This window comes from Vidua macroura, chromosome 1 (assembly GCF_024509145.1).
Source record: "Vidua macroura isolate BioBank_ID:100142 chromosome 1, ASM2450914v1, whole genome shotgun sequence".
In the NCBI taxonomy this organism is placed as follows: domain Eukaryota; kingdom Metazoa; phylum Chordata; class Aves; order Passeriformes; family Viduidae; genus Vidua; species Vidua macroura.
In genome coordinates this window covers 3,103,791-3,119,330 of record NC_071571.1, presented here as the reverse complement: position 1 = coordinate 3,119,330, position 15,540 = coordinate 3,103,791, and the positions used below count along the sequence as shown (strand labels likewise).

Sequence of the window (15,540 nt, the reverse complement as noted above, 5' to 3'; positions counted from 1 at the left end):
GAAAGGGGGAAATAGTGAAGTGTGGGAAATAGGAGAGAAAGGGGGAAGAGAGGAGGAAGAGGGGGAAAAAAGGAAGAAATGGGAAATAAAAAGAAAGGGCAGAATAGAAGAAGATAAAGGGGAAAAATGAAAAGGAGGGAAGATGGGGAAGAGAAGGGAAACAGGAAAGAAAGGAAGGAGAAAGGAAGGGCAAGAAGGAAAAACGGGAGAAAGAAGAGGGGGAAAAAGGGGGAGGAAGGGAAAATTAATAAAGGTGAAAAAAGTCGGGTGAAAAAGAAAGGGAAGGAAGGGGGAAGGAGCCGGGGCGGCCGAGCAGCGCTGCTCCCCGGGCCCGGCCGTACCTGGGGCGGGCGGGGGCGGTGCCGGAGCCGCCCCGCGCAGGAGGCGGCGGGGGCGGTGCGGGCGCTCGGCGGAGCGGGCTCGGAGCCGCTCTTTCCTCCTCCTTCCTCCTCCTCCTCCTGTGCCTCCTCCTCGTCCTGCTGCCGCTGCCGTGCCCGCTGGATGCCGGAGCGGCGCGGGGGCTGCGGGGCTCGGGCAGGATGCGGGGCTCGGGCAGGATGCGGGGCTCGGTGCTGCGCGGCGCCGTGCCGCTGCTCGGCTGCCTGCTGGCCGCGGTGAGTGACCGGGGGAGCGCCACACGCCTCGGGCAAACTTCGGGCAACTTTGGGAGGGTCTGCTCCTTTCGCTGTGCCCTGGCAACCCGGGGAATAGCGAGCGCTTGGTTCGCCCTTAGGTTCAGGTGCGCGTCCCCTTCGCGGGTGAGAGGATCCCTTTGAGCTGCAGGGATTCCCTTTCGGGATTTTAGCGTTTTGTTTCACAAGCGGCTCCTGGGTTCGCTGTCATTCACGTTTGCTGGCTTTCGGTTCGCTTTGGTTTCTGTTGAGGAGCTCGATGAGTCCTTGCAGCGCTCGCCCCAAACCTGGGGACAACGGGACGGGGCTGTCACGGGATGGGGGAGCTCTGGGGTGGGCTCTCCCCGCAGCTGCCCACGAGAAGTTGGGCAAAGCGCCGCTTTCCACCGCTCCAGAGCCGGAGCCGGGGGATGTGTCCGGGCTGCCGCGTCCCTGCTGGGTGTGATGTCCCTGCTGGGTGTGATGTCCCTGCTGGGTGTGATGTCCCCGCGCTCGGGTCCGGGATGGGGGCAGGCTGAGCGAAGGGGTTTTGTTTCTTCTGGAGCTGTGTCTGCCCTGCACAGTCACACGTGCGAGCGGAGCTGATCCTCCGTGCCAGCAGGAGGATCAGGGCACGGCTTCTGCACGCTTATCTGAGCTCCCCGCTCCAGGGAAAAGTGTCCCTGGCCATGGCACGGGATGGAACTGGAGGATCTCTAAGGTCCCTTCCAACCCAGACCACTCAGGGAGTCTGCAGTTCTCTGATTTCGCTGGAGCTTTGCTCTCGCAGCTCGTTTCCTCACAGGGTTTGATTTAGAACGAGTCTGGTTTTAATTTAGCAGCCTGGGGTTGGGGGGAGATTTGATGCTGGCTGTGGCTGAGTTTCCCTCTCACTTGTAACCTGCTCCCACGGCTGTTTTCTCTCTGGAAGGTGAGGCTGCCTCCCCGGCATCCTGTAGGGCTGGGTGAGGTTGCCCACCAGAATTGGGTTGTACCATCCAAGTCACCTGTGTTTGCTCTGCTGGGCTGGTGGCAGTGGTTGTGGTCACAGAACCATCACGGAATTGTAGAATGGTTGGAAATAAATAGCATCTGATCCCAAAGCCCTGTGGACAGGACAGCTTTCAGGAGACCAGTTGCTCAGAGCATCATCCAGCCTTGTCTTAAAGCAGAATCAGACCAAGCAGGCTGAGCCTCAGAGAGTGGAAGTTAACCCAGATGTGTCAGTGCATCGCTTGTCTCCCCTTTCTTCTCCCCTTGTCCCACAAGGAATGAAACAAATGGATTTAATTGTAATTTTTTTTGGCTGTCACCATAAGCCACCCACCCATCTGCATTGCCAGAGACTTTCTTAGAGCTTGAACAGGTTGGGAAAATGGATTAAAGTACTGAAAAAAAAAAAGGACCAGGCAATCAGTTCTTGGAATTCTACAGAGCTTGCTTTAGGGAAGATCCAAAATAGCCCAAATGTCCAGGGCTGGAGTTGGGGAAAGGAGAAGGGGGCAGCATTCTCATCAGCTGCTGGAGCTGCTCCAACTCTTGCTTCCACTGAAGCCCTTGGCAAAATTCCCATTTTTTTTAAAGATTGTTGGCATGAAGGGCTCCTCTGGGGCCAGATCCTGCAGAGGGTGAGGTCACAGGGCCGCTGAAGTTCACCCTGCAAGGGGTGGCAGGATCTTGGGGTGGGGAGTGATGCTCTTGGGTTGCCATCAACGAGCACAAACCCCTAAAGCTTTGGGGCAGCACAAGACTGGGTGCAATCCTGTAACTGCTTCCTTTCCAACCCTTTTATTATTCTGTTGTTGTTGTTAATGTTCCTGGGATCTGGTTCACGCTGGTGGGTTAAAAAGATTCACATGCTCCTTTATCAGCACTGATCTACAAGGTGACTAATACTGAACTGCCTCAGTGCTGGAGAAAATCCCTGGTTTGTTTCTCAGCTTAAACCTGGGATTTGGTGCTGATTTTTAAAGCAGAAGCAGCTCTGCAGTCATAACCCAGCTTTGGGACCTGTGATGGCTCAGCAGAGCTTGGTTGGTTTGGGTTTCTTTTGTATAATTTCTCGTGATAATTTTTATTGGTACGTCCTTGGGGAAAAAAAAAAAAACTCTGAACAAGTGGCTGATCAACAAGTTCAGCACCATAAAACTCCTGCAGCCATGTGGTTTCTAATTGCTGTTATAAACTTTCACCTCTCATCGTGCACGCTGTGGAGAAGAGGGAATTGGGCAGATCTCATTTGCTGAGGTCATCAGGCCATGCTCACCAAAGTCCTGCCCTCCTGCCAGGGGCACCTTGGAAAAGTTGGAATAAAAGTGTTAATGTTGGTGGTGGTGTAAATGCACAATAATCCCTTTTAGGTTCTTCTGTGTTGGTTTTGGGGGTGTAATTAAAATAATTTGGCCTGAAGAGCTACAAATTAGACACTTTTTTTTTTCCCCCAGTGTGTGTTTAGAACATGAGATGTGGATAATTTGAAGCAGTTGGTGGATTCCACGTGCCTTCAGACTTCAAGCTCCTTAAATTAGCCAAATCTGCCCAGCTGGTGTAATTTGTGCTTTTCTTTAGAGCTTTGCTCTGTTCCAGCCTTGAAGTAGGTTTGTGATGGAAAAGAATAAAACAACTCAGATCCGATTCTTCATCAGTCGGAGTGCAAATGCTGGAAATGTGATCAGTGTGGAAAATCAGTGAAATCTGAGCTCCACAGAAATCGGAAAAACCACTTCAGCTGTGTCTGTACCTCTTTCCTCCTGTCATTGATTGAGAATCTGCGAAGTGACAGAAATATACGTTAAACCAAACAACCACTGGTTTTGGCCAAAAGACAAGGTTCTCACTGGAATCCTCCAGGCCAGTTCCTGCACCCAGCACAAAGATCCTTTAGCAATAACAGCATGTGTTTAACAAAGGCCTTGCCACAAATCCTGAATGTATCGCTGGGTGTATGATTTATTCCATTTATGCTTGTATAAATGCATGACTGACTTTATTCAGGAGAACCAGTTGCCCAACCCTGTGTCTGGATAGCTCTGAAAGCCTCTCTGTGAAGTTTTCCGAGAGGACACATAATCAGCAATAATAACATTGTGGGAGCTCTTACCTAGGGCATAAAAAGGCAAAATTGTAAAATAGTGGGGGGAAACAGCATCTGAGGGGAAAAACGTGCTAGGGGAAATACTTAAAGCTGTTTCAAGCTGTGTTTTACTCACCAGCACGTCAGCAGGAGCATTCACATCATCATTATCACACCCTCCCTGCAGCCCAGGAGTTTGTCTCCAGCAGGGAAACTCGGGACAACCAGCCGGGAATTGGGATGGGCTGTAAAAGCAGACGAGTCCACCCGGGTGTTATTTAAAAGAGGGATTTTTACCAGACACTCAGCAGCAGGAGACAGGTGGGACCATGGACAGGGAAAGCCGCCTGGGTTGTGAATTTTGGGTGTGGAGGTGCATTTCCCCCGGTTTTACAGCGCTTTAAAAATCCTCTGGTCCCAACCCGTCAGTGAGAGGTGTGAGAGCCAGAGGGCTGCTCGGGATAGAAATGCAAATTCAGGTGAGTTGCGTTTTGTCCTGTGGTGGCTCCTGAGGCTGACAAAACATTTTGTTCTCGTTCTCAGTGTGTCACAGTGACTTTGTGGAGTGGGATTTTTTTTGCCTCTCACACTTGGCTTTCCAAGGAGGGATCGGGGCAGTCGGGGGATGCTCTGCACATTTGGCAAATGGGCAAGTGGAGAATGAGTGAGTGAGTGAGTGAGTGGTGGGACTGTGTCAGGAGAGAGGTGTTTCAGCTGCGAGGCTGCCTTAGAAATGGCAAACATGCAGAGTTTATATTCATTTTAACAGGGGGGTGGGGAAGGGGAAAAAATAGAGAGGTTTTTGCCTTTACCAGATGGTCTCCAGCAGAAACAACTGGAGAGACTGGTGACTTGTCAAAGTCAATCTTCCACATGACATGCTGATAGTCTGGGAGGACTGGGAATTCTCTCCTGTTTGGGCTAGAATATGGACACAAATCTTTTGGAACAGAGGGAAGAGGGACAAGAGGGAGATCTCCCTGTTCAGCATCAAGTGTTTATTGGCAGCCTGGGGCAGGGCGCCAGACACTGTGGAGATCAACGAGACCCGGGATTTGATGATCTTTTTTTAAGCCAGACCTGAACGCACTTGGAGGAGATTTGTCACACCATGAGTGGCTGAAATTCAGGAAAGGGCTCAGATCATCTGTGCAGAATAAAACCTCTCAGTCAGGCTTTGGTGGGGAGCAGGATTCAGCTGGGTTTTGGGAAGGCAGGAGGTCACACCCTGCCCTCAGACCAGGTCAGCACCAGCGTGGCGGTGTCACTTTTGTGCTGCTGTCACTTCCCCTGCTGCATCACCCTGCCTCAGGGGACATGGATTTGTGGCTTTCCAATGCCTGGGAAAGGCTGTGGGATTAAATATAGCCCCACTCCCCGCTCTCATCAACTTTCTCTCTTCTGTGTTGGAAAGAAGAGGAAAGAGCTTTGCGAGAATCAAAATCCAGGAAATGCAGCCAAGAAAAAAAAACCCCAAGTCAGGGGCCAAAAACAGAGACAAAAGGAGCTGGAGGTGACTGGAGAGCCCAGAGAGGAGGGGCTGGAGTTGTGACCCAGCAGGATGGACAGACACACAGACTGGCCTGTGCCATGCCAGGGGTTCATCCTCCTGTGCTGGTTTCCCTCTGTGGGTGCTGAGTGCAGCTTCTCCACTGCTCCCTCCCCTCCACACTCCCAGATGTTCTCCAGAAGTCACAAGCTCCCACAGCTTCAGCTGGGTGGGACCTCAGCCAAGAGGGGAGACGCTTTTGCCTCTGAAAATGGGATCTCAGAGGGCTGCAGTGGCAGAAAACCCAAACATTTGGGTCTATGAGAGGGCCAGGGATGCGATGCCAACCCTCAGACTGGCACCCACCCAGAGCTCCACAGCTCCTGCCATGGCAGGGAGGTCCTGGGCATGGCTGGAGAAGGCTGGTTGCCACCTGAGCAGGTTTTTTGCCACCATTCCCTTTTGCAGAATGAGCACCAGGGATTTCTGTGGGCTGATTCATCTCTCTGGACACATCCTTCACCTTTCCCCAGATTTTTTCTGCTTCTGTTGAGGTTGGGATTGAAGGCACTTGAGATGATGGTTTATTATTTAGATGTTTATTATTTAGATAATTTATTATTAACTAATCATTAGATTAGATTATTTATTATTGGATAATAATTTATTATTATTATTGGTTGTATTTAGATGTTCATTATTTCTTATCTATGTCTCACAGTCTCACAGCAGTGAGTTTTGTAGTCTTTAACAAGGCACAAAATGGTTCACAGCCTTTTGCTACAAGGTTTTTTAAGGCTAAACTATTTAATTAAGAAATGACACTTAAATTATTTGCACTTTTAACCTAATAACTAATCACTCAAAGTCCGCAATGTGGATTTTTTTGTCTAATTACAAAATACTACTCAAGCTTATGAAGAAGAAGGAAGAAGGTGGTGAAGAAGAGCAACTAGCTACTGCTTTAAAACTTCTACTTTGTCCCATATATATTGCTAGATTCTAAAACTTTAAACTCTAAGTTTTCTATTTGGTGATATTACACATTTCTAATCAACTACACACCTGCAATCTTAGTGTTATCAATCAATTTTGATAGTTTTATCCATGGCTTCACGTCAAATCCAGTGTTCTCCTGGGGGTTAGAGTCTGTTAGTACAGAAAGTCTAAAATCCTCAGCAACCAGAACTCTTAACACAGGGAAAGTTCATTCATTGGCACTCAGGAAGTGCCCGGGGGAAGGTTTGGAGGAGATTTTTGAGGAGGGGATGAGCTCCCAGAGCCATTGGATGCTCCTTGCATCATTATAAAACCCATTTATTTGTTAAATGGGGCAATACCAGGCTGCTTCAGCACTGCTAGAAAAGATAAAAGCTCCTAAAGATGTAAGAACAAAAGGTGCATGTTGAGGTTTTTGGCTTTTTTTTTTCCTTTTTTTTCTTTTTTTTTTTTTTCTTAGGATTGGGATTAAATGTGTGAGGTTTTTTTTTGTTTGGATGTAGATGTTTATTAGTTTTTATTTATATTATAGTTTCATAAATTGTGAGTTTTAATAGTAGTTTATTTTAATAAGTTAAAAAACAGAGTTGTATTTTTTAATAAGGTTTTTTAAGAATAAATATTTTTTAACTAAGAAATGTAACTTACTGAGGATGAATCAGTAGCTTTCCTTCTGATGAGGATGATAATACAGCGCAAATATTTTCCACCCCAAAACTTCAGCTTTATTAGGAGCATCCCCTTGGCTGGGGCTTTGCCACAAATCACTTTGAGCCAGCTCAGCCTCATGCCTAAACCCTAACGAGGGCAGAGCTACAATAGCAAATCACTTCTTTTTAATAATTGCCAATCTGCACAAAAATAAATATCCCCTGTGAACGAGTCCTGACCCGCTGGGAGCGAGCAGGTGAGGTGGAGAGGAGCAAGCAGATGTGAGATTTCCTTGCTCTTCCAGCCCTTGCCTCTGCTATTTTTTGTGTCCCCGCAGGCCCCCAGCTGGGTAATAATTAGCACTGGCTCCATGATTGCAGAAGGCTGATCAATTGCTTTATTATATCATCTTATACTATATTATACTACACTCGTTAAGAACCTCAGTAACCCTTGCAGCCAGTTTAATACAGCTTTGACCTCACTGATCAATCAACCCAAACACCATCCAGTGTCCAATTAAGGAATCACAAATCTCCACGACACATTCCACATGTGCACAACAGCAGGTTGAAGTGGAGATAAGAATTGTTTCTCATTCTTTCCTCTGATCTCCTCACAGCACAGCCCTGGCTGGAGGCTGGAGTGGGTGACATCAGCCCTCAGCTGGGTCATTTGGAGCTGGTTGGTTTGTGGAGGGAATTTAGGGAGGTTTCTGTGAGCAGGGACGTGTGCTGTGGGTTGCTCAGGGCTGCAGAGCTCGCATTAGTGCTGCTTTACTGGCGCTTTATTGGGGCAGATCTTATCTCCAGCACTGACTGTTACATATATGTATAGATTTAATTTTATATTTATATATCTATATATATATTTCTATTTTTATCTATATATTTGTATTTATATTTATATATGTATGTCTTTATATATATATATGTATATATATGTATATATAAATATATATGTGTGTGTGATATGTGTGTGTATGTATGTATATATATATATATAGGATTTCCAGGATGTAAAGGCCTGTCCCTCTACAGGAATTTTAGAGACCCTGATGTATTTTAAATTAACACAGTCACTTTTTCAGTCAACAGCACCAGTGGATGTTAACAGCTTTAAATTCCTCCATTAGTCGCATTAGGTGGATTTCTCCTCCCCCCAGGGCAGTCTCTAACTCTCCATTTCACTGTTTGCATTGCTGGGAGCTGGAGATTTACACTTCTGGAAATCTGCTTGGCATTTAAATTCCATGGTTTGCACAGAATTGTGATGATTTTCTAATTCAGAACCAAAGTGGGATTATTTTTTGATACGTTTCACTAACGAGCTGAGTGGGTGATGTGGTTTTGATAAACTCTTCTGGCTGTCATGGCCTGGCTCCATTGATTTGCATCGATTTAAAGTAGAGAAGAGGCCAAAGGAATTGAATACAGAGATCCCAACTCTGTTTGTTGAGCCACCACCCCCATGGTCCTGTCCTTTTTTTCAGCAGGGGTGTTCCTCCTCCCCTATGAGCTCCATGTTTTGTTTTTTTTTTTTTCATCCTCATCCCTGTCATCAAGAGTTATGGAGGGGAAAAAAAATCTATTTAAACACAATTCTTGTCTGGAGGGCAAAATATCAATACCTGGTGTCTCCTTTTGAAAGCTGAAATCCACTGGGTGTCTTTTGAAAGGAGCCTCTTTGAGGCTCCAGCCTGGATTCTGTGTTTAACAGATGTTTCCATTAATCCCTGGTGATCTGGAGCATCCCAGCCACATCTGAGCAGTGTCCCCAGGGCCCTCCCAGATGTCACTGGCTGTCACAGATGCTCAGCCTGGGAGCTCCCTTGCAGGTGGGATTCTCCTGGCAGATGAGGACACCCTGATTTTGGCATTTTGGGTGTCTGAGTGACCAGGATGGTCTGAGCTCCTGTGGGGTCAGCAGTGAGGGCAGGGTCAGTGCAGCTGACCACTTTCAGACCACTGGAGGGATAGAAAAATATCCCCACATCATCCCTTTGCAGAGAGGGAAGCCCCTGCAGATGCTCTGTGGGGTTGGGAGGAGATGATCTTTAAGGTCCTTTCAACCCAAACCATTGTAGGATTCTGGGACTCTGTGATGCTGGGAACACCAAAATTAAAGTTACCTCATTCTGCACCTTCCACTGATACAGTGGCACTTCAGTCCTTTGGCAGACACCTCTCTTTAGAGATCTTAAGCCTCAAACTGGTTTCTTGTGTTGTGTAAGAGTGGAAAAAAAAAAAAAAAACAAAAAAAACAAAGGAAATTTCCTCCATGCTGAGCTCTTCCCTGCAGCCTGCTTTATTCCTTACCCAAGAACAGGTTTTATTTCATCTCTCCCAAGTGGCAGCTCAGACTTTGAGGAACACACATCCCCTTGCCAGGCAGGAAGGAAATGAAATCAAAATAAATGTACTGGTTGTGATCATCACCACCCCTCAAAAAAAAGGACACAACACACAGCTCTGCACATCTGCACCAAAATGAAAAGCAGCCTCAAGGCTGACCCTCAGCATTTTTATGCACTCAGCTTGGAAATGGCCAGGATCCAAACCCTGCTGGGGATTACACCTCTGCCACCTTTATTTTGCCACCTCTCATTTTAAGTGAATGTGGTGATTTCTGTTCTATCTTCTACCCCACCCATTTGTTGAGGAGAGGGGAACTCGTTCCTCCTGCACATGGCTGGGTGGGACACGTGTACTTGTTTGTTTTTTTTTTTTTATTATTATTATTATTTATTTTTTAATTTTTTAAAAATTTTAAGTCACCTTTCACTGCCCTCAGGAGTTTCCTGAGTGGAGATTAAACCTGTGCCTGGTTTAAAGTGGCTAAAGCCATTTCATGCTCCTCACCATCAGTGGCTGGGCTCAGTCCTAAGCTGTGCCTGGCATTTTTTGGCTGCATTTTTTCCCATGGAATTTGGGACAATTCAGCAAGGAATGATGTGGCTGCTTTGCTCCCCTTGCTGAGCGTGTGCTGGGAGTTCTGTGGAGGGGTGATGGAGTTTTGGGATCCCCTCCCTGAGAGTTTTCCTGTTGCTCTGGGGACATTCCAAAGCAAAATGGAAATGGCAAAAGAACCACTACTGAGTCAACTCACTTGTTTCATTCCACATCTGCACCCATCTATTGGGTTTTTTACCACTTTCATCCTGCTTTTTAAGAACAATTAGGCTTTTACTTTTTTTCCTTTTCCACATCTGCATCCATCTATTGGGTATTTTACCATTTTTATCCTGTTTTTAAAGATCAGTTAGGCTTTCACTTTTTTTCCTTTCACATCTGGATCCATCTATTGGGGTTTTTACCATTTCCATCCTGCTTTTTAAGAACAATTAGGCTTTTCCAGCCTGTTTTCAGAATACAAACAGGTTGTTGGTTTTTTTTGCTTGACATCCTCAGAGGCAGAGAAAAACGCTGCTGCTGAGAGAGCTCCCAGCTTTCCAAGGCACCAAGAGGAGGCCAAGCACCACATGAGGAATTTCTGACGTGCCCAAGTGTTGACTGCAAGGCTGAGTGCATTTTTGGGGGGGATATGACATTAAACATGTCTGCATGTGGGTCTCAGCCATGCACTTAATTCCAGTGATCCCTCTCAAGGAAATTTTCCACCCTTTCTGCTCTTCTCTGCTCCCTGACTCTCCTTGGACAGTTTGGTTTTTGCAGAGTTTCTCTGTGCAGAGCTTTTTTTTCACCTGCTGGAAGTGATGCTTTGTGCTTGGGGCGCAGGAATTGTTCACACAGTTTTGTTTTCAGCAGCATCTCCAGCAAAATTAAGCTTTGTTCCTCCTTGCCCCTCTCTCTCCTCCCTTTCCAGGGAATTCACACAGCACAGGGTGTATCAAAGGCTTATCTTTACCTCTTTGTGTGCAATGCAGATGAGGAAAGGTTTTATCAAGAGAAATAACAGCTTCGATTGGAAAAAAAAAAAAATATATATGGTTAGAAAAATATCTGGAAATCTTTTTAAACCCAGCTACAAAGCTGAAGCTTTGGTTGTCTGTGCAAATATGTTTGCTGAGTGTTGTTGTTACAGAGAGGTGGAACAAAGGCAGGATTTATTGAGGGGATATCTTCCAAAAACCACAACTGAGTTGTGGAAGAAGAGCAAAGTAAAGGGCTGAGGAAAGGCTGTGTTTTCCTGAAGGGAAGACCCCTCATGCAAGTCACCAGCACTGTCCCTGCTCTTTGGAAAGAGAGGTGGGAAGGGAAAAGAATCCATGGGATTGCTGCAGGCTCTGGTGGAGAGCTCAGGGTCTGGCCAGGAGCTGATCCCAGCAAGGAATTGCCTGGGGATATGGGATGAGGGAGAGGATGGAGGCTGAGGTGGCCACGGGCAGGAGTCCTGACCCCCAGCTGCAGAGGGTTGGGAAGCACAGCCCTGGGGGACATCCACTGTGGAGTGATCACAGATCTGAGCTGGATCCCTGGTGTGGGATGAGCCCTGGCTCTGCTGGTCCCACCTGGATCACCAATGTCCAGAAGCTCCAGCACCCCCAGGACATTCCCTGTGCTGGGAATGCTGAGCAGCCCAGATGCACTTCTCCCTCCTGCACTGCCCTTTTCCAGCGTGGGTGTTCTTTTTCCTCTGCAAATTGCTCTGATCGTGTACCCCCCTTGTGTTCCTCTGCTGCAGATCTGACAGGATTTGTTACTGCACAGTGAAGCTATCATCATCACCATCATCATCCTCACCAAACAGCAACTGTATCTTTGATTCTTGCTTCTTTCCCTACTATGGGACTGCTGAGGGTTCAAGTCTCTTTTTCCAGAAGAGGAGTTAAAATGTTTGGCAGGTTGATGCCCCTCTCCTTTATAATGATTTCTTGCGTGTGCCAGTTCACCACTCAAACGTCCAGCTCTGAAAACAAGTATTAAATATATATTGCAGCCCTGGGAGGAGAGCCCAACCAGTCAGAGAGCAATGGACCTAAAAATAAATGCTGATTTCCCTGGCAGAGTAGCCTGGGGAAAAGTACAGGCAAGGAACAGCATCCACTGGGGCAACCAGCAGGAGAAGGAGATGAACCAACAAATTCAGCTACAGATGGAGAGTTCAGGATAAAGTTGGGAAGCTCAGCTCAGTTCCAGGCTCTGAAAATGAACTTTCTGCTGGGGGTGGCCTTGTGGCTGAATGCATACAACCCAACCTGGAAATGAGACTTACTTTTGCCTTGTTTCTTTTCACTTTTTTCTGCCTACATGCTAAAGGCGTTGTAATTAACATTTGGCTAGATTAGCATTGCTAATTGATGTCATGGGGATGATGTGCTTACCCCCTACACACGTGGACTCGTGATGATATCAGGGAATGGAAACATCTTTTTCTTCATGGAATTGTTTGGAAAAATTTCTTCTCTGAACGTGTTGTCAAGCTTTGGAACAGGCTGCTCCTGTTGGTGGTGGAATCACCCTCCCCAAATGTGCCCAAAAAAATGTGTAAAGGTGGTGCTTGGGGCCATGGTTTAGTGGTGGACATGGCAGTGCTGGGTTTATGATTGGGCTCAGTGATCTCAGAGGCCTTTCCCAGCTTTAAGGATTTTATGACTCTATGCATAAGGATTTTATGATTCAGTGCTGGTGCAAGAGTGTTGTATACTCGAAGGGATTGGATGTAGCTGGGTGTGGGAAGGTTTGCAGCAGTGAGGGAGTGAGATGTGATCCTGTTCCCAGTGCTGAGCTCACCCTCCTGCTCTCCTGTCAGGAAAAACTGAGCAAGGCAGAACCACCTTTAGCAGGAGCAAAGCATTGGTGCAGTTATGGATCTACCTGGCAGTGCAGGAATGGGAGCCTGGTGAAGCTTGGAGCTGTATCTGGATTTGGCTTTCAGTCAGGGTGAGAGTAGGGGATGGGAACAGGTCATCCTGGAAAGAGGAACATTTCTTCTGGTTTAGAAGTTGAAATCCAGTGCAGAAATCCAGTGTGGTTTGTTGAGGGATGGGCAGGATCTCTCCAGGGGTTTGTGTAGTCAGAACAGAGTCATGGGATGGTTTGGCTTGGAAAGGATCTTAAAATCATCCAATTCCACCTCCTACCCTGGGCAGGGACACCTTCCAGTGTCCCAGGTTGCTCCAAGCCCCATCCAGCCTGGCCTTGGACACTGCCAGGGATCCAGGGGCAGCCACAGCTTCTCTGGGCATCCTGTGCCAGGCCTCAGCACCCTCACAGGGAACAATTTATTCTTGACATCTAATAAACCTCTCCTCTTAGTTTAGAGCCATTCCCCTGTCCTATATCTATCTGCCCATGTGAAGAATTGTTCTCCCTCTTTTTTATAAACCTCCTTTAAGAACTGGGAGACTTCAGTGGTGTCTCCTCAGAGTCCAGTCCCACCAGTGCTCTGGATTTGCCAGATCCCTGGTGGAAGGGTCCCACTGATGATTCCTCTTTTCAACAGTCTTTCTCTAGGCTCTTTATTTTGGATTTTGTGACATTATTTTGGAAATTGTGTGTGGACACACTGGGGGGTGTGTGGGTGGCAGAAGCTCAAAGCCAACTGGACAGCTTTGCTCTACGTGTGACAGGGCTCACTGCCCTCTCCCAACATCACCCCTTGTTCTGAGGAATCCATCCATCCTTCTGGCCTTCCTGGGCCAGCCAAGTGTCCTGGGGATCACTGCCATGAAGGGAAAGGGGTGTTTTGTCAGGGAGCAGAGCTAGGGAATGGTTTCCATCAGGATGGCACAGGCCATGTGCTCAGTGGTCACACAGGAGTTGGGTGACAGTCCCAGCACGGTGTTTCACCCAGCAGATGTGGCCCATTTCCTGTAAAACAATTGGAATGGCGAGGAAGATTAATATTTTTTATTGTCCTTGTACAAGCAATAGAGAGCCTCACCCAGACTCTTCACACTGTGCTAAAACAACAGCAGCAAAATTAAAAATTGTGCTTCTCCCCAGAAACGATGCAGTGAGCACCTCCAGCCCCACATGCACAGGGACATGAGCTGCTTACAAGGGGCAGGAGGGAGAGAAATCTAAAACTGAATTTGTACCCCAACAGTGAGGTCTACAGTGGGGAACCCATTAAGATTCTGCAGAGCTCACCAGTGAGTGACTGGAGCTGCCCTCTGAGACTGGGGCATGTGGCCACTGGGAAATGAGATTTAATTGATCTTAAGACCAAGACATAAGGATTGGTGAGTGGTCTCTTCAGACCTTGCTGACTCTGCCTTCCAAAGATATTTTCCCTTAACAAAAACTCTAACTTTTTCTTGAGAAATAATGTCACCAAGGTGGGTTATTTTGTGAAGCTGAGAGGAGGGGTTGAAGGGGTTTATCATTTTCATTCTTAGCTCATGAGGAAGAAAAAACAGAATAGCCTTTCCCCCTTTCTTCCCATCAAGAGACTGGATATGTTCAGAAGTCCTAAGTTACTTTTCTTAACAGAGGGGTGAATAAATAAAGAAAAAAGTCTTGGTTTTAAACATTCTTTTCAGGCCAGAACATGGCCAGGATGGCCACATCTTTATTTGATGGCAGAGCCATTTTTGGGAAGGAGAGAAATGCCACTTTCCTGATTCTCAGGTTGCCAGTCTGACCATCTCAGAGAAGGGATCGTGACCTGTGCCACGGATCAGACAGTGGAAGAGTTTTTGAAACTTTTGAAAGTTCTATCACAACTATCAGTTTCAATCCTATTGAGCCTTGGGGTCTGGGCTTCTCTTAACTCCCTTCAACAGCAGCAGACTTCATTGGGGAAGAACGTTTTTAGGCTTAGAAATGTAATATTGGGATAAGTCTGGGGTTTAAAAGTATTTAGGAATCTTAAGAAATTCGGGCCACTGAGATCAGGTGTCTCCTGTGGGGTTTCTCAGTGGGTTGTGTTTCCCTGTAGAATGGTGGCATTGATGGGAAGCAGCACTCCTGGGTGTCAGGAGGGGGAGAGGGCAGGAGGAGTGCAAGGGAAAAGCTGCATTTTCTTCATTATGTGGGAGACACATGAAGAGCAACACACGTGCTCTTGGGTTTGACCTGGAGATGATTAATTCAGCCTAAATCAGCACCTTGTGGCTGAAATCATTTTACTGGAGCTAAAAAATGAGTCTTTCTTGATGCAAGTAGCATCTGATCTCCTTTCTGTCTGTAAGGAAAGTGCTGCTGAGTTCCTGTGGCTATTTCAAGGGAATTCCCACAGGATCACTGCAAACAGCACAAGTCCAAGACCTCAGCTCCAGCATCTCCCCCCAGCATCCCTTCCCCTCACAGGAGCTGGCAAAGGACACAGGGAGATAAAAGCCCTCAGGAATTGGGTCACATATTCATTGGGCCCTTGGAATTTAACTCCTGGCTGTGCTTGGGAAAATCCTGTCCTGCAGTCACCACCCTGGCCAGGATAAATCAGCTTAGCTGGGCTGAGTGAGCCTGGCTGTGCCACATTAATGCTCCTGGAAGGTGTGACAGGAGCAAGCCCGGGCCTGAGACCCACGTGTGGCACAGGCAGCACGTCCCAGTGACCCCAGGGATGTGGGAACACCTCGAGGGGAGTGTGAGCCAGCCTTGTCCCTATCCTGAGCTGGGAATTTTGTGTGGGTGATGATGCTTGGGGAAAAAGGGCTCCTTAACCATTGGAGTGGGGGGGGACCTGCCAGGAATGGGCTCAGGGCCCTTCCAGGACAGTGAGGAACATTTCAGTTGTCCATGAGTATAAAAAACACAGCCAAGGAGATGAAATTAAATGTATGGAGATTCTTAGCTTAGGAAATTCCC

At 47.3% G+C, this 15,540-nt stretch overlaps 1 protein-coding gene across 1 annotated transcript in view; it reads left to right on the top strand.

Annotated features, from left to right (window-relative positions):
- Positions 1-502: 502 nt before the first annotated feature.
- VIPR1 (vasoactive intestinal peptide receptor 1) overlaps positions 503-15,540 on the top strand; it is a 100,453-nt gene continuing 85,415 nt past the window's right edge. Inside the window, exon 1 of the mRNA XM_053996694.1 lies at positions 503-614. Within this exon, the coding sequence (XP_053852669.1) occupies positions 540-614 (75 nt within the window). The 5' untranslated portion in view covers positions 503-539. The remainder of the gene's footprint in view (positions 615-15,540) is intronic.